We start from the raw sequence: 23,295 nt of genomic DNA, 5'->3' as shown, positions 1-23,295 counted from the left end.
TACCTGATATCATATGTGCTGTCTGGCTACACAGATAAAAAATAAAAGCCAGCATGACTGTAGTTTCTGTAATAAAAAAAATGACTGAAGGTGCCGTGTGCTTCAGATTTGCTCCTGTCACGGTTAATAACTAACACCAGGTGTCAAACACATACCACTCTGGCTCATTAGCCACTTGAAACAAAATTAGTAGTGGGCATCGACTGATTTACCTGTATATGTTTGATTCTTGAGTGCTGATTTCAGAGTACTGTGCCATGTGCCCCAAATGTTAGCATGCTCTTCTGAAAAAGGCACAAGAGAGGTCAAATTCCTGCCACTTCTGAGTCATACAGCATGTTTTGTATGAAAAAAAAACACGTGGATACCCAAGAAGAAAGGCCAAAATGAAGGAAGTGAAAATGATAACACCATCAACCATCTCTGTAAATAACAGACATTGCGCAGCTCACCTTTGAAACCCCAAGTGTCAGCTCCAGTCTGCCCCACCGGAGAGTACTGCTCCGGGGCACGGTAGAGCTGCTCGCTAGCTGGGCTCCCTGGCTCCCCTCGGCGCTCGCTCAGGACTGGGGAGTTGTTATCATAAGGGGACACTTCACCGCTTGACGCCTTGTTGGAGTCGCTGGACGAATGTCGCTCGCTTAGGGTGAAGGGCTCCTCTGGCTGCAACAGGTCCGGACTCCTGCGGGAGGCCACAAAATAAAATGAGTTCAAAGAGTGGGAGACTGAAGGAAAGGGAAAGACAAGACCAAGCGCTATATACATGTAACTCACTGAGATGCTTTTCTCCTCAGAAGGTAGTCGACCACATCTGGATCAGTCTCCAAAAGGCTCATTAAAACCTCATTTTGCAGGTCAGGAGGCACCTACATAAAACAATGTGAGCGAAATAATAGTACATAACTTCACAAGATTAAAATCCACCCGTCTTTTGCCCTGACGCAGCATTTATCTTCTAAAGAAGAGGCAGAGTTTCAGTTTTTCCTCTTTTTTTTTTTTTTAATAAAAATGTCACACGGTCAAACCATGTGACATTTAAGTAAACTTGATTTCTAGTTAGACGCCCATTGTTTTTTTCCTTTTCCTTCCTTCAGCATGATGGGAAGAAACGATAATAAGGTAATGATGTGCCTTGTTACCTTCATTTCCAGTGGACTTCTTAATCTGATCTTCTAATTAGCTGATTTTTATGCTTATCTGATATGCGGATTAAGATGAGGAGCACTGTCCAAAAACCTAATGTCTGCAAATTATTCCCATCCTGAAACGCTTTGAAAGTGAATGTCGCTCACTAACAAATTCAGACATAAGCAGGTTACAAAACAACTTTCAGATGTCATTCATAGAACTTGAGCTGCTTACAAATCTGTTTTTACTCACTAAGACTGAGCAAGTCAGTCCCAATTCACTTTATGCAATTAATAGCTCTTCATTGGCTTACTGCAGGAATGTAAGCCTCCGTGGCAGATTACAAAACATTGGAGTTTAAAGTTTTGGACCTGAAATGACCCAAACTGTCTTCCTGTTTGAGGGACAGGAAAGAACGAAAGCAACTGATGAGGCGGTGATCTGTGTAATTTTGTGACCTCTTTTGACAGCAAATAAAGGATTTAATGCATGAATGTGCTGCCCTTGTTTTGGAAAGAAGAAGTTCAAGTATCTGGATGAAAAGTTGTTGATGTTATTTTCAGATAACTGACTTTATGACATTTTTTCTTCCTTTGTATATTTAGTTCATTATTTCATCCAGTCCTGCACAAAAGCCTCGAGCCACCCCTCACTTCATTATGTCTTCTTGGATGGGAAATAGGTGCAAATATGCAAATATGGTATATAAGGCAAAAACAGAGTTTGTACAATTCTAACGAGCCTGAAAGTCAATATTTGGTGTGACCACCTTAGGCAGCTGCTCTGAGGCAGCTTTCTTGTCATTTCTTTAAAAAGTCTTCAGGAATAGTTCTCCAGGCTTCTTGAAGGACATTCAAAGCTGCTCTTTGGATGTTTCTGCCTTTTGTTCTGTTCTCTGTCAACATGATCCCACACTGCTTCAATAATGTTGAGATCCGGTCTCTGGGGAGGCCAGTCCATGACTGATAGTGTTCAATTGTGTGTTTTTCAGTCCAGGTTTTCCTATTTTACTGCACTGACAGTGTAAGGGAATTATTGTTGTGCTGAAAAATTAAGCTGTTACCAATCAGATGCTTTTCCAGATGGTGTCTGCACCAACACCGCTGGCTGAAATGCAGCCCCAAACCATGACAGAGCCTCCACCGTGTTACAGGTGGCTGCAGACACTCCCTGTTAGGCCTCTCCTGGCCTCCTCTGACAGTCCACATGACTTTCAGATACTGTTCATCTGCTATAGATAGTTTTTTAGGCCCAACACTTCTTTTGTCCTCTGCTCGTCCAGTTTCCTCACACTGTATAAGGTCACTGCATGACATGCTGTGATATGTCAAGTTTTCAGCTAATAACGTTACCTTTAGAATATATTCAAGCAAAGAAGAACATAAAGATCCAATTTAAAATTAGTTCTTTGGTAAGTTGACACAACACTGATTCATGCCTTCAGTTAGATGCTTTTTAATGCTTGAATGATTCATACCTCAGTATTAAGTGCATTCCTCTGAAAATGGTCAGGTACAAGAACTGGACTGAAAATAAGTGGAAAAAGTAGCCAAAGAAAGCCTCGAGAATGAGAGACAAACAAAGACAAGCTCCTTGGAAGCAAAACGGAAAGAAATGAGAGGTGGCTGTAGACTTTTGCACAGTACGGTACATTCAGCCTTTACAGGAAAGTGAAAGGATAAAAGTTACTGACCATGAAGACTGTTTGGTAGCTAGCAATCATCTTCTGCAGCACGGCGATGACAGCCGTGCTCTCCTCGGCCCTGGCTGAGCTCTGGACGGTGAACTCTTTGTCTGTGCTCTTCTGTTTGTGGAGGAGGTTGGGACCAAAGATGGTGGCGAGGTTTAAAGCTGTCATCTTGTTCCCTGTGATCTGGGACACAAATGTACAACCTCTTTAATAATGGCTCGCTCAGTACTTCCTCAGGCTCATTCTGAACCAATTCTGCTCTCCCAGCTCCTCTCTATATGCACCCCACAGGTGTATCAGCTATCAACCTCGGCTCTCTAGTCATTTTGCTGAGCATTCTTCCTACATCTGTGGCCTTTTGTTGGATTGCTTCTAGTGATTTATTGCTACTGACTAATTGTGTTCTCCATTCTCAAGACCAGACCTCCAGGTCCACTTTAGTAGCTACCTTCTATGTCCTTCTTGCTTTGGGTTACTTTCAAACCTCCATCACTTCCTACCCCTGTATTTCAGTATTACATTGAGTCTGTATGTTCTGCTTCTTGAGTGCAGTAAAATCTCTTACTGCTGATAACATCAGCAGGCAAGAATGACTGCCAACTTGGTGATACGAAGTACTGGTTACTATTTAACCGTATTAGTTTAGTGCGTTTTTAGCATGTTTTTTGGTCCATAGGAAAATGACTTACTGTATAATTTGCATCCATTTTCCATTTGTGTTGTTGAAATTCAAAGAGAAAACACTTTTTAAAAGATAAAGGCCAAACTTTGAACACTGGTGAACAGTTTTGCAAAGACTGCACCATAAACATCAGCAACACTTTTCCCATTTCTCTTTCATATTAGGGGGGCATTTTTAAAAACTGCAGAAATCACTGTGACCTTCTGTAATAACGCAGACATGGGAGTCACCCCCCCACCCCCCCACATCCCTCATCCATTCCTTTAGAGAATCTCCCTTTCAACTTCCGTGCCTCTTATCAAACACACGCCTCTGTGTTTTTTGTCACTTAACACAAAAAACAGATTAAAAACTGGCATCATGGGGATTCTAAACACACAAAGTGCAAACAGCTTCCTCTGTTTCTCCAAAGGTAGGGTGATAGCACATTTAAAATTAATTTCTTGCCCAGTTTCCTCCCTTTTCCACTCCTGGTCCCAACACAGAGATGGGAACCACAGAGCAGCCAAAGAGTACTGATGTTTTCCCAGCTGAGCGTGAAGCAGTCAGACTTCCTGTCAGAGACTCGGATAGAGATTCTAGAGCCATGATGGAAAAATCATACGCATCAATGTTTGGATTCATTCTCGTCTGTATATAGACACAGAGAGACAACAAAACACATCTGTGCGAGCGTGTGCGCCAGAAAAACATACCATAAAAGTATGCATGACCAGAGACAATAAACTTTATTTCTGGCTGCACACACACATACACACACACACACACACACACGTCCCTAGTGAATTAAAGGTGAAAGTCGGTTGATGTAGATACAGGCAAGTATAATACTCTCATGTTGCTAAAGCGATTTGGAGTTCATAGTTTTTATTTTTTATATTTTTCAAAAACTTTTCAAATACAAATCCTTTTCAAAACTTATAGATTAGCATGCAGAAACAGATTTAATTTCCCGGCTGTGTTTATTCTCTACGAATCTTTAACTTGAAGATGTCAAAATGTGTGCGTTCTTTGAATTCTTGTGGTCTAGCAATAATGCAAATGTAGCACATTTTTTAATGATTAGTTATGATAAAAAAAATTTTTAAAAACGCGGAAATGTCGTCGACATTGCTGCGCGGCACTGAGCCGGGGTTTTTCCTCATAGCCAAAGGTTTCCTGCAAAAGGGGGGAAAAAAATGTGCTGTTGCAGTTCTTGCATCAGAAACTGCTGAATAAACTCCATCTTTTGGACATAGTTTTGAGAGATATTTGCAGATAGAGAAAGTCACAAACATTGGAGATTTTGAAAAGTCCGGTTGTTCTGCAGCTGAGATTCTCGACTTTTCACATGCTACGTCAGATTTGTGAGGAAAGGAGTGATATCTAATGCTGGTTAAATGCAAAATCAGATTTCATTTACCCATCTGTGTTTACTGTCTATGAATCTTTAACTTGAAGACATTAAAATGTGTGCGTTCTTTCAATTCTTGTGGTTTAACAACAACGCAAATGTAGCACATTTGTAAATGATTAAAGTTATGATAAAAAAAACTTTACAAGAAACCTTGGATTGATAATCCACACAGCGTTATTGCCACAGACTAAAGACAGAAATGTCGCCGACATTCCTGAGCGGCACTGAGCTGGGGTTTTCCCTCATAGCCGAAGGTTTCCTGCAAAGGGCAAAAAAAATGCGCTGTTGCAGTTTTTGCAGTTCTGGACATAGTTTCGAGAGATACTTGCATAGATAGATAGAGAAGGTCACAAACATTGGAAACTTTGGATAGTCCGGTTGTTCTGTAGCTGAGATTCTCGACTTTTCACGTGCTATGTCACATTTGTGAGGAAAGGAGTGATATCTAATGCTGGTTAAAGACCGGATCACACACACGGACTTGGACTCAAGGATGAACTATTTTGAGTTTGGTCATCACAAGTGTTAAGCAATGGCTACTGTCATCACTGTCACATCTTGAGGAAAGTTCCTCATGGTGTTTCTGGCCCAAAGGTTCTTTTGGACCTGAGGATGAACTCTTTAGATTTTGGTTAACAGTGATCCTAGGGGAAGGCCCCTGTCACCTCCCAACATGCACACAACATTTTTGGCCATCATTTGTGAACGTAATATATTAGAAACGCCCCGAGGAAACATCCTCAGCTCATAATACACATTTTTGCCCATAGCTAAACTTGTGAATGTAAAATCTTGCCTTGACAGAATTTCTTCCAGCTTCAGACAAATATCTTCTTCAACTCAAGGATGAATTTATTAGATTTTAGTGGTTAAAATCGTTAAGTCACGATTATCTGTTTGTTTTGATGACTTCTGTGGAATTTTATTACATTTGGCAAAAAAAAAAAAAAGTCCACTTAGATTAAAAGAAGAGCTGATTTAATGAGCAGATGAGCCGTTAACTTGATAGGTCAAAGTCACTATGACTCAAAACATGTTTTTGCCTAAAACTCCAGCTTTCTTAAGACAAAAGACTTAAGACAAAAATTTCACATCCATTCATCCATCCATTTTTGACCGCTTATCGAGGTTTGGGTCACGGAGGCAGTGGTCTAAACAGAGTACACTGAAGCTTTACTGGCTGGTGTAGTTGTAGCTGCTGCTTATTTCAAATCATATTTGTTTGAAGTTGCTCAAATTCTGACCAGCAATAGATAGACTTTTTAAAAACATAGTATCCTCCTGGTGCTGGAGGAACATCCAGAATTATTTGCTTACTTTGCCAGACTTCCTCAACTTAAGGTGCTTTCTGCCCTTTGCTGTACTGTGGCAGTTCCCTTTGACATTTTACTGCCGGCTGTAGTCAAAAACCTGACCGTCGGCCCAGTCTCCCAGATTGTAAATTTTGAGCAAATGCAACCATTCACATTATCCCCAGATGTCATAATCACTGCTAGGCGATTTAGTAATCTTACATCAGTGTTGATGTAGTGCTTGTGCAGTTTCAGGCACTGAGAAATATGTACACAATCCACCCACACAAACTGCTTCCTATCACTTCTTTGGTCATTTCTTCCCAATGAGGTGGAACCAAAATGCTGTTAAGCTGTCCACAGGCTGTTTGGACATTATGGCAGCTTAAAACAACTACATTTGGATGTGTCGGCTTGGCGCTCACCTCCTGTCCGTCTTTATCCTGCTGGTCATGGGCATGGTCAGCCACAGTGGACAGGAACTCCAGGAGACGGTGAAGTGTGTCGCTATTGCATGCTGGGAGCAGGTAGATCAGCAGTTGAATGACACTCTGCTGCTCGTCTGAGTCCAACACTACAGTGCACAACGAGATGAAGCGTGACAACAGGAGGTTAGGAATGAGGAGACAACAGAAGGGCAAGTGGGATGGGGGGGGACTTACATGTGGTGTTAATAAAGGCTGTGTAGAGCTCCTTGGTTAGGAGAGGGTCAGGCAGATCCCTTAGGAACTCCTTTAGCAGAGCAGCTACATCGTGAACACTGTACTCCTCATCTAGCTGCACATCGACACCACGATCAAACTCTTCTCGCAGCTGAAGGAGGACCATAAAGAAACGAGAAGGTGAAGGGAAAGAGAGGGAAAGATACTCTGCACATAACAACGGACATTATATTCTAGGTAGTTCAGACGCCCACAGAAACTCACTTCCTGCTGGTCCTCCAAGTGACCTGTTAAGAGTCTCAGTTCAAACTTGTTTCACCAGTACAGATTAAAATCTCTGCACTCTGACCTTTGGATGATATGATCAGAATTAAAGAGCCTATTTTCTTTTTCTTTCTTTTTTTTTTTTTTTGCCATGGCAATGAGTTGCCTACATATTCACTAATATGGCTGTTTTGACAATAAATTTGAAGCAAGTTAAATTTAATAAATTATTTTGTCCTTCATGGTCTTTTCATTCACCACACCTCTGCTATGATGGAGACGTGACGTCTCAGATGTTTGCTTGGAGGCTGTTAGCGAATGAATAACTTCCCCTCCCCCCTTCTGTAGATGCTGCAAGTGCAAGTAAATGTCAATAAAACATGCAACAGATTATGTAAAAATTATGCCACCCACACCCATTTCTCTATTTATTTTAACCCTGATTTATTCATTGTTTTTACTGTGTATTCACTTGAGTCAAAGGTAACAGATGATGAGCAGTTTAGGAGTACGTAGAATAACTAAATGTTTGCTTGAATAATAAGTATAAACTCTGTTGGATCACTGTGTGCGGGTGTGTATTGTGAGGCTGGAAAATTTAACAGATGAAGCTTTGGTGGCATAAATGGCGCATTTTAGTGCAATGTGTTGGTTTTAACACATTCTATTCTTGGCAACAAGATTTTGTTTGTTGGTGTTGACTCTTGTGAAGGAAAAAGAAGGTGTGAAGAACATTTCACACCAAAAAGTTTCACTTTCTGCAAAACTGGCCTCTGATTTGTTGTTGGGCTGTTTGGCATGGCGCTGTGTGTCTCATCTGTGGATACATTTGATAAAATTACACTTTCATATGAAGGATAATGGGTTGCTAATGAGTATCAAACAACCCAACTAAGCACCTGTGGGAATGTATCGTGGAAATGAAAATGATCAACCTACAGAGGCTGAATTAAAAAACACCCTCGAGATCAAAGTTGAAAAAAAAAAGGATGAAGCAGGTTAGTCGATTATGCCAAACTTTCATTGCAGCATCTCAAAATGGTACTGAGTAGTTTGTATGGCCCCCACATGCTTATAAGCATGCCTGACAACATCAGAGCTCCTAATGAGATGATGGATGGTGTCCTGGGGGATCTCCTCCCAGATCTGGACCAGGGCATCACTGAGCACCTGGACATTCTGAGGTGCAACCTGGTGGGTTAGATTGACTGAAACATAATGTCCCAGAGGTGTTCTATTGGTCAGGCGAGCGTGGGGGCCAGTCCATGAGATCATCCTCCAGGAACTGGCTACATACTTTCACCACAAGGCCAGACTCTGTCATGGTGAACTATGTTACAGGCAGCATAACGTTCTCCACGGCTTCTACAGACCATTTCGTGTCTGTAACATGTGCTCAGAGTGAACCTGCTCTTATCTGTGAAAAGCACAGAGCACCAGTGGTGGACCTGCCAATTCTGGTATTCTATGGCAAATCCCAGTCAGGCTCCATGGTGCTGAGCAGTGAGCACAGGGCCCACTAGAGGATGTCGGGCCCTCAGGCACCCTCATGAAGTCTGTTTCTGATTGCTTGGTCAGAGACATTCACACCAGTGATCTGCTGGCAGTGCTCATCCTGTTCCTCCTTGCAAAAGGAGCAGATACCGGTCCCACTGATGGGTTAAGGACTTTCTACAGCCCTGTCCAGCTCTCCGAGAGTAACTGCCCTTCTCCTGGAATCTCCTCCATGCTGTTGAGACTGCACTGAGGGACACAGCAAAGCTTCTGGCAATGGCACATATTGATGTGCCATCCTGGAGGAGTTGGATGACCTGTGCAACCTCTGTAGGTTCCAGGTATCGCCTCATGCTACCAGTAGTGACACTGACCCTAGACAAATGCAAAGGTGGCCTCCAGGTGGCCTCCACCTGTAAAACCATTCCTGTTTTGGGGGTTGTCTCATTGTTGCCCCTCTAGTGCACCTGTTGGTAATTTCATTAACATCAAAGCAGCTGAAAATGATTAACAATCCCCTCTGCTACTGTACTGACCAGATCAATATCCCAGAGTTGATGCTGATTTGAGTTGATTTTTTTGAGCAGTATACAGTATTTTCCAAATTGCAAATGGTAAATGGACTGGTTCTTATATTTGAGCAGTCAAAGCCCTCAAACTGGAAGGAGTACTGACCTGTCGGACTCTCTTCTTGGAGCTTCCAACTCTAAAGATCCCCACAGTGTGCAAACCTGAGTGGAAAAGGGAAACAACCACAGTAATTAAGTATTAACAGTGCAGAAATGAATAGAAATGAGACACTATAGGCACTATGAGGCACATATACAATCCCAGTTCCAAAAAAGTTTGAACACTATGTAAAATGTAGATAAAAATAGAATGCAATGATTTGCAAGTCTCATAAACTCATATTTTACTCACAATCAAACATACAGAACATATAAAATGTTTAAACTGAGGTATTTTACTATTTCAGGAACAATTTGAGCTCATTTTAAATTTGATGGCAGCAAAATATCTAAAAAATTTAGATGGGGCAACAAAAGCCTGGAAAAGTAAGGGATACTGGAAAGAAACATCTGGAGGAACATTTTGCAACTAATTAGGTTCATTACCAACAGGTCAGGAACATGACTGGGTATAACAAGAGCATCTTACAGACACAGAGTTTTAACAATCTGCAAAAAAAAAAAATGCATCTACAATTTGTGGAACAATTTCAGAACGATGCTTCTCGGTGTAAAATTGTGAAGATTTTGAATTGCTCATCATCTGAAGCACATAATATCATCAAAAGATTCAGAGAATCTGCAGATGAGGAAAATCTGCCTGTCCTGGAAATCACTGCATGGGCTCAGGAACACTTCCAGAAATCAGTGTCTGTGAACACAGCTCACGGTGCCATCCATAAATGCATTTACAGATTTTAGACCAGCATATGCTGATGGGTTTTTTTTTAAGGAAAGGCCTTGCATAATTCAGGAAGACAATACTACAGTAAACCACATACTGCATCTATTACAACAGAATGTCCTCATAGTCCTAGAGTCCGGGTGCTAAACCGGCCTGCCTGCAGTCTAGACCTTTCAATTGAAAACATTTAGAGCATCATGAAATAAAAAAAAGAAGACAAAGAAGCCTCAGGACTGTTGAGCAACTAGAATCCTCTATCAGACAAGAATGGGACAAAATTCTTCTCCCGAAAGTCCAGTTTTAATTACATTTCACACAGCATCCTAACTTTGTTTTGGAATTGGGTTTGTGTGAGCAGTTAAGTAGCTGCTCACCATATTTCTCGATGTGCTGACAGCAGCTATCGACGACCCGGGGCACTTGACGGTAGATGGGATTGAGGCTCAGCCGTTTGTCCCTGTGCTTCTCTTTTTTACTCGGCGTTTCAGCCGGCAGAGAGAGCTGCAGCGCCTCAAGCAAGCGGGACTGGTTGTCGTCTAGGTCTGTGATGGAGTCCACTGACATGCCTCCCTGGAGGATAATCAACAAATGCAGCTGATTAAAAACACACAGACACACACACACACACACACACACACACACAAGAAGAAAACACTTGATCCGTGCGGGTGACTCAGACTGTGCTGAATTTCAATGCGATGCCTCACCCTCCTGCGCGCTCGTGGGGCAGCCTCGGGGGTGTTGGGCGATGTTGACTCATTGGCTGTTTCCGATGTGGAACTCAGTGAGGAGTTGCTGCTGGATAACTCCTTGTTGGACGGCCGCTTGGTGGCAAACTGCAGGACACATGATTGGATAGTTTGTCTCATTCTCCACAGTATAAAACAGAATGACTTGTCTCGTGCTGTACAGTTCAACATGCTTTATATTTGTCTCAAATGTTCCCAATACTGAACACACAAAGGGAGAACTATATAGACGACTTGACAGACCTGTAAAATGGACGATACGAGGTCTGAGGAGTCTTTGTGCTCCTCCCGCTGTGGAGGGTCCTGGCGAAAACTATCCTGCCGCTGCCTGTGAGTTCTGTCATTGCAGATGACCTGGGAGAGGGGTATACTAAAGGCCTGGGGTATGAACTCTGTGAAAAATAGCCAAAAGATATCGGGGGGAGGGAGTAGGAAAGAGAAGAAAAGGGAAAAAAGAAGCTCTTACCAACATCCAAAAATAGCTCTTCGGCAAAAGCAGTTCAAAGCTTTATCGCTTCTGTTGCAGCTTTTAACACACGTGCAATAAAAGCACCTCAAAGCACATTAACCATGTCAGTAAAACTCTTATGGCGCTCCTAAAGTACGACATCTGTTTTCCAAAATAAGACATCATAGAAAAGCAAACCAACAAAAACCCGACCCACTAATTTTAGGGCCTTTTACCAAAATAGCACAACTTTGATGACGCTTACCCACGAGCAATCATTTTCCCCACGTGGGTCAGTTTTAGGAGCTCCTCAGCTTCGACACATACTGTATATAAATGATGGTTAGCTGTTATTCCTTTGTTCCATTTACTCTAGTCTTACATAAGCCCAGAATCCAGCAATGGTGCAACTTGCAAATAGTAACCCAGCATTCATGTGCTCCTCTGAGGGTCCCACTGCAAGACCGTCCCTTTGAATGTGTTGTTTTTGTGCGCTTTTAAGTTAAAAAAAACAAAAAAAAAACAAAGCACAATCAAGTCCTTCCCACAGTGAAGGGGAAAAACTAGTTTCCTGTGATGGACTGCGGCATCTCTGGTGAAGAAACTGCTGCATTGAGAAAAGCAGCAGCACACTTAAACCAAAAGCCAACATCCACTGAGTCAGACTAGATTTTTACTAATTCTAAAATATGAGAGAAAGACAGAGTGGAGTTTGTTTTGACTTGAAGCTGCAAGGCTGAAAGAGCGCCAAGTTCACTCAAAAAGCTTGTGAAGCAAAACGGTAATCAACTTCAGATCTACTCCTGATGAAAATAGGAGCAGTACTACTGATGGACGCGCACATGCAAGAGCCCAATTACGCGCAGGGCTGCCTTGAGAGAGGAATGATGTCATACTGGGCTATCGCAGGGTATATATTCCATTATACTCAATCCCAAGGCCTGAGCCAACAGCTGTGCAGTGTGTGTGTGTGTGTGTGTGTGTGTGTGTGTGTGTGTGTGTGTGAGAGAGAGAGAGAGTCAGCGAGAGCCGGGTTGAAGACAGAGGAGAGGGAAAGCGAAATGCATTCCACAACCACAAGTGAAAGGCTGTGGTTTATGAACAACATGACCACTAAACACTGTGACACAGCGAGTTTGCTCTCCAGTAGCTTATATAACCACAACACACACACGTGCATATATTCACTGTCTGAACCCCATAACACAGACAGGATCAGCAGCCTAACCACATTCGTCGAACCGTGTCAGATTTTTCATAAATCTTCAATCTTTCCAGGCCTTATGACATCGTAGGAACACAGACTTAATTTCCAGCACCAGCTTTTCATAATCGCATCCCCGTAGTGTGTTTACATCGACTGGTTCAGACAGCAATCATCTCTCGGCTTCAGGAAGTAGTAAATGTTCACCTCCCGGCGCAATGTAGTGAAAAGTGTTTGAGCCCAGACTTGCTTGATAATATTTGAGGTAAAAACTCAAAGGAGAGCGCAGCAAATATTAAACCATTTACAAAAATGGTTTGGCTGATATTTAGCCAGAACACAACTACAGATCAGATTGCTGCAGCAGCATCACCAGAGCCGGAATTTTCCTTCTGTTTCGCTCTTGCAGAGAAACGTCGGAGCCCGTTTCAGAGTAAAGCACAGGGCAGGTAAATCGAGCCTTCTGGGAAACACAGACACTGCACTCAGTTTAAAGCTAACAAACAACACAACCATGCAAAACTGGATAACAACATGACTTTTTTTTTCTCTCCATCTACTGAACTGAAGATTATTTGGAATCTGGCAGATGTTATAATCAATTCAGTGTTTATTGAAGCATATGAATTATTCACATCCCAATTGAAAGCTCACAGCTTGTTGATGCAAACTTTCGTTTAAAAATAGTGTTGCTTCAAAACGTGAAAAAAAAAAAAGCTACAACATTTTTGTTTTGCTGCAGTTTTAAATCTTTGTGACTATCTGCTGCCATACAGTACAGGCTTTAGCAGTTATGAGTAATTTGATTGGTTCTTAGTTTCGGATTCTGGTTAAGCTTTAAAAACTCTTGTATTTTTCATTTAAGGAGCAAAACACCAGAGATGAAACTAAAGCTAAGGTCAGTTGAGGCTGGCTTCAAAAACGAGTCAGTCCCCACAAACTCCAATGTTAAAATGTAGAAATTTACAGTGGAAGTAAATAAATAAACTATATTGCCAAAAGTATTCACTCATCCATCCAAATCATTGAATTCAGGTGTTCCAGTCACTTCTGTTGCTGCAGGTGCACCTAGGCATGCAGACTGCTTCTACAAACATTTATGAAAGAATGGGTCGCTCTCAGGAGATCAGCGAATTCCAGCGTGGTACCGTGATAGGATGCCACCTGTGCAACAAGTCCAGTCATGAAATTCCCTCACTACTAAATATTCCACAGTCAGCTGTTAGTAGTATTATAACAAAGTGGAAGCGAATGGAAACGGCAGCAACTCAGCCATGAAGTGGTGGGGCACGTAAAATTACAGAGCGGGGTCAGTGGATGCTGAGGTGCATAGTCTGCAGAGGTTGCCAACTTTCTGCAGAGTCAATCGCTACAGACCTCCAAACTTCATGTGGCCTTCAGATTAACTCAAGAACAGGGCATAGAGAGCTTCATGGAATGGGTTTCCATGGCCGAGCAGCTGCATCCAAGCCTTAAATCACCAAACACAATGCAAAGTGTTGGATGCAGTGGTGTAAAGCACACCGACACTGGACTCTAGAGCAGTGGAGGCATGTTCTCTGGAGTGATGAATCACGCTTCTCCATCTGGCAATCTGATGGATGAGTCTGGGTTTGGTGGTTGCCAGGGGAACGGTACTTGTCTGTCTGCATTGCGCCAATGTAAAGTTTGGTGGTGAGATTATGGTGTGGGGTTATTTTTCAGGAGTTGGGCTCGGCCCCTTAGTTCCAGTATAAGGAGCTCTTAATGCTTCAGCATACCAAGACATTTGGGACAATTTCATGCTCCCAACTTTGTGGGAACACTTTGGTTGATTGCCCCTAAAGACATGGATGAGCCAGTTTGGTGTGGAAGAACTTGACTGACCTGCACAGAGTCCTGACCTCAACCCAACAGAACACCTTTGGGATGAATCAGAGACTGTGATCCAGGCCTCCTCATCCCAGGTAAATTCTTATTAGTCAAGTCTGAAGCAAATCCATTCAAGTGTCATTATCTTTGTGCATACAAATATTCTATGAAAAACAGTCTGAATCACTAGCACATTTTCCTACCATTAAGCATTTGTATTCTCACACATTTTGTAAGCAAATCCCATTTTATTTTACGGTCCAATTCTCCCTTCATTTGGGCTTCTTTGACTAAGCTCTTTGCACTTTCTGCCAAATATGCAGAGTTTGCTTAGTGCAGTGACTGATCCTCAGAACCAGTCCCCTTACATGGAGTCGCTTCACTTAAGCTAAATATAAACTGTCGAAGCCCAGTAAACAGAAACTGTTTTTGTAACCTCCCTGTTCACCTGCCCGAGGGGTGGAGACCACAGACTGGACCCCCCTGTCTTGCAGGAGGGGAAATGGAGACAGTCGTGACAAAAACAACTGAAGGCAAAGAGATGGAGCGAGAAAAGCCTGTGAATTGGCAAAATATCAGAGTGCATATTTAAAAGAACTTGGCGTACCTTTGTCTTTACTCTTCTCTTTTGCGAGCGAGTCCAACTTCCTTCTCAGCGACTTTTTCCTCTTCTGTCCATCTGCGCAGGAGGAAAGAATAAAAGACGCAAATAAATCATCTGAAACAAATGATTCCCATATCTGCTCTTTCTTATCTGGCTTATTACATTTAATAAGCTTATGTCAGGAATGCAGACATGAATTAACTACAGGGGGGAAAGCTGTCCGTGCACTCAAATCCATTTAATGGAGCTGTCAAACAGGGTCAGCAACAGTAGTAGTCAGCACAAAAAAAAAAACCAAAAAAACGCTATGAAAACACATTAAATTGCTTATAGTTTTTATCTAGATTACCAAGTGCATGTAAGGATTTTCTTACTTTGGATTCTGGTGCATACTGCAGCTCCTTATATGGTGTATAAACACTTTCTTTGCCTGGTTTAGCTTAAAAACTCCTTTTTGTATTGCCAAAGTAGCATCGTCCTGATTCACTGCATTCATTTGAGTCCGATTAAAACTAACGATGGCCTCTTTAAAGTATGAAAATTCTAATTTTACACCCACACTGAGAACTGTCTTTGTTTGGGAGGTGTTTTTTAGAGTTACAGCTCATGTGCTAGAACTGCCAAAAAGCTTCCCCACACAAAAGCCCAACAAAACCAAAGAAACAATCACCATCCTAAAAAGGACATTAATGCACACGCATGTGCTTTACATTCAGGTATTTGAGAGGAATGCTTTGAAAGGAGGAAGCCTCTTTGTCAGCCGTCGACATGATGAATGGCTCCTGAGTTTGCTGACTGATGATCAGGAAACTGTGGAAGTTGTGCCACATGCAACTTGGAAGTCTTGGAATCCTTGCCTCTTGTGGCAAGGATGTCAGTTTGTGGAAACCTCGGCAACTTTTACTGTTATCGCCCTGTCGCTCTGGTCTCCAGAACCACTTCTTTTACACGTCAGATCGTTCTGGGCTCGTTCACGGCGCCTCGATCTGCTGGTTTAGCGACCTCGTTTTGAACCGCAGATGTTCCCTGCAGCTGTATCAAATGAGTCACTCGCGAGGCTGAGGGGATTGCATCCGACGCCCACAACATGCTTGATGGTAGTGCTGGCAGCTTACGTCAGGGAGCAGGTTCAGTTTCTGATCCATTTAACCTGGCCTGAAACTTTAAGCGCAGCGAGTCTCAGGGTGCATGGGAGAAAAGTAGGTGGAAACAGTGAGGGGTGCGAGACACCAGGAGAAAGAAAGCAGATGTTGTGACTGAAAGTGAGGGTAGCAAGAGTGAGAAGGGGAGAAGAAGACATAGGAAATGGTTTGGATTTTTGACAGATGATTTCCAAAGCCGTACGGAAATCCCCCCCGAAAACTGCACACACTCCCCAGCTCAGCTCCCAGCCAGTTGTGAAGCTGCCTGATGAATCTTTACTGCCTTGCTCCCTCGCAACACACTCTCACCCCATCCCTCTCTGTCTTTCTCACTTCTGCCTTTCTTTAATCTGCTTTTGGTTCTTGGAGAAACACTAGAAACACGACCCCTGCAGCTCAGATAAATATCAGATGCAAAACACACATTAGCTCTGCTAAAACAGCGCTCGGGCGCACACGCAGAATCTTAAACAGTTGAAATATTTCCCTCGCTAGCACATGGCGGCCGTCAGGGGCTCTGGAATTCATAAGCAACGCAGACAAGTACGTATTAAATCATGCTGGGGAGAGGTTTAACCTTCAGCTGGAATGCAAGCCCTGGATAATCCACTCACTGCACTATACTGCTGCTATGGCACCCACTCAACTGCCATAGTGAACAACTCACTGTGCATCTGTGTGTGCCTTAATCTGAAGCACAAAGCTATGCAAAAACTCTGATGTAGTACGGTTTAGGTCTGGTTTTAAAGTTTGAGCTGTCATCTCTATCCATTATTATGTTGTCAAACCAAAGTAATTGTAAAGAACAGCAGCAATGCAATAAAAAAAAAAAGTCTGAGGCAAAACATCAAACTGCGAGCTTTAGTACGGCTAAAGAAGCCTGTGTTTGACATGTGCATCCACCCAGCAAAGGAAACCGAATGACGGCTGCTTTTGAGTTGGGCAATTGTGGTGGTCCAGATAAAAAAAGATGATAAAGATGAGTATGCCTTAGGGAATAGATACTTTGTGGTTTAAAAAGACCCTGCTGTATGAGTGTGGAGTGTGCTGATTTCACTCCATTTTAATAACCAACCCAAACACAACAACTGTTAAAATGCTCTGCCCAACGCTTCAAGGCTTTGACTAATCAGCGGGTGAGGTCACGAATGCATGCATCCATCCTGTTGCATGACCCAATTTCAGCCAAGCTTTAGCTGTCAAGACAGATAGATGGCCTCCAGAATACACAGAGGAGTTCGTGGTCAACTCAGTCACTGCAAAGTGCCCAGGTCCTGCAAAACAAGACCAAATCATCACCTCGCCACCACTGTGACTGACAGCTGCTATGAGGTGTTTGTGCTGATTTGTTTGGTTTTTGCCAATCGTTGTGCTGTGCTGTGGATGTGTGGATATGCTGTGGATTACAGCCAAACATCTCCACTTTGGTCTCATCTGTGCAAAGGACATTGTTCCATAAGTCTTTGCAAACCTAAGCTGTGCTGCCATGTTCTTCTTAGAGAGAAGAGGCTTTCCCCCGGCAACCCCTCCAAACAAGCCATGAACTTTAATATTTAACATGTTAACCGAGGCCTGTAGAGTCTCAGAAGCAGCTCTTGGTTTCTTTTTGCAATTTCTCTCAGCTTGTTCGGTCTGGCCATGGGGTGAATTTGCTGGGATGTCCACTCCTGGGAACACTGTAGCATTGTGTTAGCACACACACTTGAATGCTCATACAGCCAAAACCTCTGCTTTTATAGAGGTGCTCACACTTGATGATGATCAATTATATGAGTGCATTTGATTAGCAGCACCTGGATGCTATTTACTCTCTTAATTCCTATGGAAGCTCTAAAGGAGTAATTAGTTTTTCACAGGACTGCATTTACAATCATCAGTTTAGAGCTTTTTAGATAAATCCAGCTCTGCTGCTTTGGTGCTTAATCACTAGAGTACTCTTTTTAAACATCTCTGAACTACTGACTGATGGAGAGAAAGAAAATGACATCACTGGAGTTATGTAAAATCTGAATTTCACTTCCAATAATTCCCATGTTTTCAATATATTATTTTTTAATGACCCAATTTATTAAGGCTATTAATTTGTTATAATTTGCAAAGTTTCTAACAACCTTTATTCAGTTGAGTGGGATTGTATTTATCTTCTCTGCTATCTAAAAACTGTGATGCACGTGGACATTTTTAGACTGGGTGAGACCCAGTGAAAAACCACCAACTCCAGCAGTTTCACTGCAGTGCTCTGTCTGTTTGGAAAATGACAAAATTGGACAAATTAATCCAGATTTAGCAAAAGCTTAATTATTTGGTTTACAAGCGCAAAACACAGAACAACAAGGACACACTTCAGCATGCTTTTGCACAATTTAGGACTTTTTAATTATCATTTACAGTGACTGCACTTGGCCTCGGCTAAAGCGGATAGGGAGGTTCATGTCGTTGTGAGGAGGCGAGGTCGACAGATACCATGGCAAACAGGAAGCAACCGATCCCTGTGTGAAGTAAGGCTTATATCTAAATCCATGTGCTGGCACAACTTCCCCAAACATAGACCATACAAGACCTCCCTTCAGTACACTTGAGGGATGAAAAGGGGATGTGGTCAGGGACTTGAGTGCTGGCTGTACTTTATGGGACACTTGAAAATATCTGCACAAGCTTACACAGCAAACCCAGGTCAAGCACATCAAATCACTGAAAAGTCCTGGAGTCAATAACACACGCGTTTTGTTTGTTAACAGTCACATAACTTTCATCATTTGAAGTCCCAGAGACAGTTTCAAGCACTTTGTGAGTACTTTGTGAGTTCTGAATGGGTGGGTTACACTGCTTTAAACATAAAAATGATGTAACACTGTTTAACTCGAGCCTGCAGCATGCATTAAAAAAAAAAAAAAAAAAGCATAATCCCCACCTTTTGGCATGGTTATCTGACATCCCAATTCATAGTCCTGGTGTAAACGGGTGAAGGCCACTTCCTGCAGCCTGGCCCTCTCCAGCTCCGACAGGCTCTGGATGGCAACTGGCATCAGACGCACGCTCCGCCCCGACAGGCTGCTCCAGGTGAAATCCCCCTGGGAAAAAGAGGTAAGCCAAAAGTTACCTTCCACTGCTGCTTTTTAACTGTTTTCATATACAGTTTTCAACATTAAGCATTTTTATATTGCAAGTCAAGTTATCATATGGCTAGGGTTAGGGCTGGGTTGGGTGCCGGGTGCCATGATGTCACTCTCTCTGATGTCGCCTGATCTTCGCTGATTGGCTGGTAGATTTATTATGCAAAATGTCTTAATCGGGTATGGAAATGATTAACAACAAATTCTGTGGGGCCAGTTTATTTAGCGTCAATAGCACATAAATCTTTAGAAAGTCATAACTGTGGAGCTGATTAAACCTGATGTAAACAACAACAAAAAAAACCTGATGGAACCAACAGAGATGAATACAGACAACACATGCCTTGGAAGACACTCCTGTATTCTAGCTCTAAGGAGCAACTGAGGACATCCTGAGCACCCTGATGGATTTGCAATATGTGCTCTGTATACAAAATTAGCAGTGTCCCTCCCACTCATTGTTCAGCAACATACTGAACCTTCCAGCTTTGGCTTTATCTGTGATCAAGATGTAACCTGAACTGATGTGAATTGTAATTAATTGCTGGAGATCCTGAGACAGCTTTACTTGGCTTTGAGCATTTCAGTCATCTGAATCTCTATTCATGCATTCCTCCATGTCTACTGACAGGTCAGGAAGAAGGAGAGGTTATGATGAGGGGGAGAGACACTGCTGCGATTTACCTAATGCCTTATCCAGACAGAGGGCTTAAAAGCGTGCAATGTGTCTGTGTTTACGCTGCCTCGTTTTTGTTCTGATACATGCAGGGAATGAGCTTTTTTTTTTTTTAGATCTCTGTTCAAATTTTCATCTGATTGATGTTTACTCTTGGTATCTGGAGGAAAAATGAGACACCATGAAGACTTTACTTTTCATATTTGGGCCTCTATCAACAATATTTTCCTGAAGCCATTCCTCCCTCCCTGCTGTCAGCTCTCTTGTTATTTGACCCCACTCAGTGCAGTGAGGCAACAGAGCCATCAGTCAGCCGTGGAAGGAAAAACACAATGTGGATACAGGCAACCTGGAGAGCCAAATGATTTTGTGTGCAAATGAGCGAGTTGCATGTTGCCCCCCTTTCATAAAGCATTTTATCCAGCACAGCTGTTCTGTGTATTTTTGTGCGTGCATGTCTGTGTGTGCCATTCCTTATCGCTGACTGAAGAAACCCTTTTCCATCCCGTTTGACCTCAGAGGGCGCACACATGCAGCAAAAAAAAAAAAAAAGACAAATTGTTGGAACAGTGTTAAAGAAAAAAAAAAAAAAAAGAGGCCTCTCCTCAGACGAGCTGGTTCTGCCCAGCAGGATTTCTGAACAAGATGGATGAGCTTCGGCTCATAAGTGTCGAACTATGAAAACTGTGGTGTGCTGACAGAAGAGCCAAGGGGGAGACCAAGTCCTGGTATCACTGCTGGACTCTGGAAACAATGGTCTGACTGCCTGTGAGTCCTGCAGGGACATGTATTCTAAAGTATAAATCAAGATGTTTTAAAGTCAGTATGTTGTGTATAAGGGTCAAAACACATTAGGGTCCATTATTATCGGCCGATATTAGCTATGTGCCAATTTATCCACATCGACATTTATAACAATTGAAAAAACAGAGTAGAGACAGGAGAAACATGCATTCACGCATCTTATGCGTGATGACATTGCACAGTTTGTCCACCAGAGCACACTGCAGCTTCCCTGTCTGCCACATGTGTTTGCAACACCACAAGCAGAACAACCAGCTGATTCAAGCAGAGTGTAAACGAGTAAATGACACATAACAAACATTAGAGAAATCTTTTTATGTTTCATGTGTCTGAAAGAAAAAAATATTGGCCAATTTACCAGAATACAGATATTTAAATTGCCAAATATCGGTGTCCTGTATCAGTCAGGCTCAAAATTTTAATACTTTCTGAGAAGAAATGCCAATGGCTTAGTGATGTCCAGGGCATCACTAAGCTCCTGGAAAGTCTAAGGTGCAACCTGGTGGTGTCAGATGGACTGAAACATAATGTCCCAGAGGTGTTCTATTGGATTTAGGTCAGGTGAGCATGAGAGCCAGTCAGTGGAATCAATTCCTTCATCCTCCAGGAACTGCCTACATACTCTCGCCACATGAGGCCAAGCATTATTGTGCACCAGGAGGAACCCAGGACCCACTGCAGCAGTGTAGGGTCTGACAATGGGTCCAAGGATTTCATCTTGATACCTAATGGCAGACAGGGTGCTGTTGCCTAGCCTGTAGTAGTCTGTGCATTCATCCACGGATATGCCTCCCCAGGCCATCACTGACCCACCACCAAACCGCTCATGCTGAACAATGTTACAGGCAGCATAACGTTCTCCATGGCTTCTCCAGACCCTTTCATGTCTGTCACATGTGTTCAGAGTGAACCTGCTCTCATCTGTGAAAAGCACAGAGCACCAGTGGTGGACCTGCCAATTCTGGTATTCTATGGCAAATGCCATTTGGGCTCCACGGTGCTGGGCAGTGAGCACAGGGCCCACTAGAGGATGTCGGGCCCTCAAGTCCACCCTCATGAAGTCTGTTTCTGATTGTTTGGTCAGAGACATTCACACAATGGCTGCTGGTCAGTGGCCTCCACCTGTAAAACCATTCCTGTTTTGCAGGTTGTCTCATTGTTGCTCCTCTAGTGCACCTGTGATTAATTTCATTAACACCAAAGCAGCTGAAACTGATTAAGAAGAAGAAGAAAGAAACAGCCTTTATTGTCCCGCAAAGGGGAAATTCAGGTGTAACAGCAGCCACAGATATAAAAGTTCACATTGTTAAAAGTAATATATATAAAAAAACAAGTGTCCCTAATCAAGAGAATATGTAAGGCAAAGATTTATCATTCCTTCCAGAATATTAACTCCACATTGCAAGTATTTGGCCATATTGTTTCCTATTAAGTTGAGCTTGAATGAATACGACATATAATAGAGTCCAGTAAAATGCATCTCCAGCAAACCAGAAAAGAACAAAATACACTCACAAATTAGCAAAGTTACACAATAGGTTTGTTTTTTTTAAAGCACACAGACGGGACAATCTGTCCAACATTTCCCTCGGAGAATTCAGAACGCAGAAGTGATGGTTGCTCAAACAAGAGTGTAAATGAGTGTGAGTAAATGAGACTTGATATTCATTCACCTGATATCTGTAATTACTAACAAAAACTGTTTCACAATAATTTCAGCTGTTGAATGGTAAATGCATAGAGTGCAATCAAATCCTAGAAGAAAGTCCAGTGTTTACAGTGGATATTAGCCCTCCCTGTCAGTCAAAGGGGGAAAAAAAACAAAATTGCATAAATTCAAGGGTGATTGTGGAAGATTTAAACACATGCGAAATGTGTGGAAACTACTTTTCACATTAGCACCCTAAAGAGCAAAAAAATACTGAGTTGGCCTTAAAGAGCCGGCACCAAGTTTACCTATTCAGACAGCTAATGATTGGACTTAACAGTAACAGACATAATGTTTTTTTCTGGGATGTCAAAGTCAGCTGATACCATTCTATTCAATTTTCAAATCTTCCATAGTGCTCAAAGTTTGCCACCATCAAACTTGGGAGCATGAACAGGTTTTGGTCTGCGAGTTATTGGTAAATGGTAAAGGGACTGATTCTTATTGACTGCTTTTCTACTCTACTTTGAGCCCTGAAAGCGCTTTATACAGCACGCCTCATTCACCCATTCACTTCTTCTTTCTAAGTGCTTCCTATCTAAAATTCACACACATTCCTACTCCAATGAACACATCAGAGAGCAACTTGGGGTTCAGTATTTTGCCCAAGGATACTTTGGCATGCAGACTGGAGCAGCCCGAGATCAAACCACCAACCTTCCAATTAGCAGATGACCTGCTCTACCGCCTGAGCTACAGCCACCCCGACTCAGCTGCAGTCAGTTCGAATCAGACCACATTGTTTGGAAACAGGTTGCTGCCACCAGGCACCCTGTGCCTTGCAATAGAAAGTGTCGTAAATACTTGCAATTGGTCTCCAAAAAAAAAAAAATCAAGGCAATATTTCCTTGTCACAAGGAAGTTTCCACCCTATTTTTATGATGTCTGCTGGAACGTCTGGGCGAATCTAATCTGATAATCCCTATATTAACAGATGGCATTTGCTACCCTTTTTGACTGAATATGTCATGAAAA

The 23,295-nt window shown here is 42.5% G+C and overlaps 1 protein-coding gene across 2 annotated transcripts in view; it reads right to left on the bottom strand.

The window, feature by feature from the left end:
* LOC115791091 (rho GTPase-activating protein 6) overlaps nt 1-23,295 on the bottom strand; it is a 97,481-nt gene that overhangs the window by 5,153 nt on the left and 69,033 nt on the right. For both annotated transcript variants that reach the window (XM_030745191.1, XM_030745198.1), the window contains exons 2-13: nt 18,931-19,090; nt 14,881-14,952; nt 11,014-11,162; nt 10,729-10,857; nt 10,396-10,591; nt 9,284-9,339; nt 6,851-7,001; nt 6,614-6,762; nt 2,822-3,001; nt 775-866; nt 453-682; nt 213-284 (exon numbers count right to left, since the gene is read on the bottom strand). In XM_030745191.1, the coding sequence (XP_030601051.1) occupies nt 213-284; nt 453-682; nt 775-866; nt 2,822-3,001; nt 6,614-6,762; nt 6,851-7,001; nt 9,284-9,339; nt 10,396-10,591; nt 10,729-10,857; nt 11,014-11,162; nt 14,881-14,952; nt 18,931-19,090 (1,636 nt within the window). The remainder of the gene's footprint in view (nt 1-212; nt 285-452; nt 683-774; nt 867-2,821; nt 3,002-6,613; nt 6,763-6,850; nt 7,002-9,283; nt 9,340-10,395; nt 10,592-10,728; nt 10,858-11,013; nt 11,163-14,880; nt 14,953-18,930; nt 19,091-23,295) is intronic.

The sequence above is a fragment of the Archocentrus centrarchus genome, chromosome 2 (genome assembly GCF_007364275.1).
Source record: "Archocentrus centrarchus isolate MPI-CPG fArcCen1 chromosome 2, fArcCen1, whole genome shotgun sequence".
NCBI lineage: Eukaryota > Metazoa > Chordata > Actinopteri > Cichliformes > Cichlidae > Archocentrus > Archocentrus centrarchus.
The sequence above is the reverse complement of the archived record's forward strand: the minus strand, read 5'-3'. Positions and strand labels throughout refer to the sequence as shown.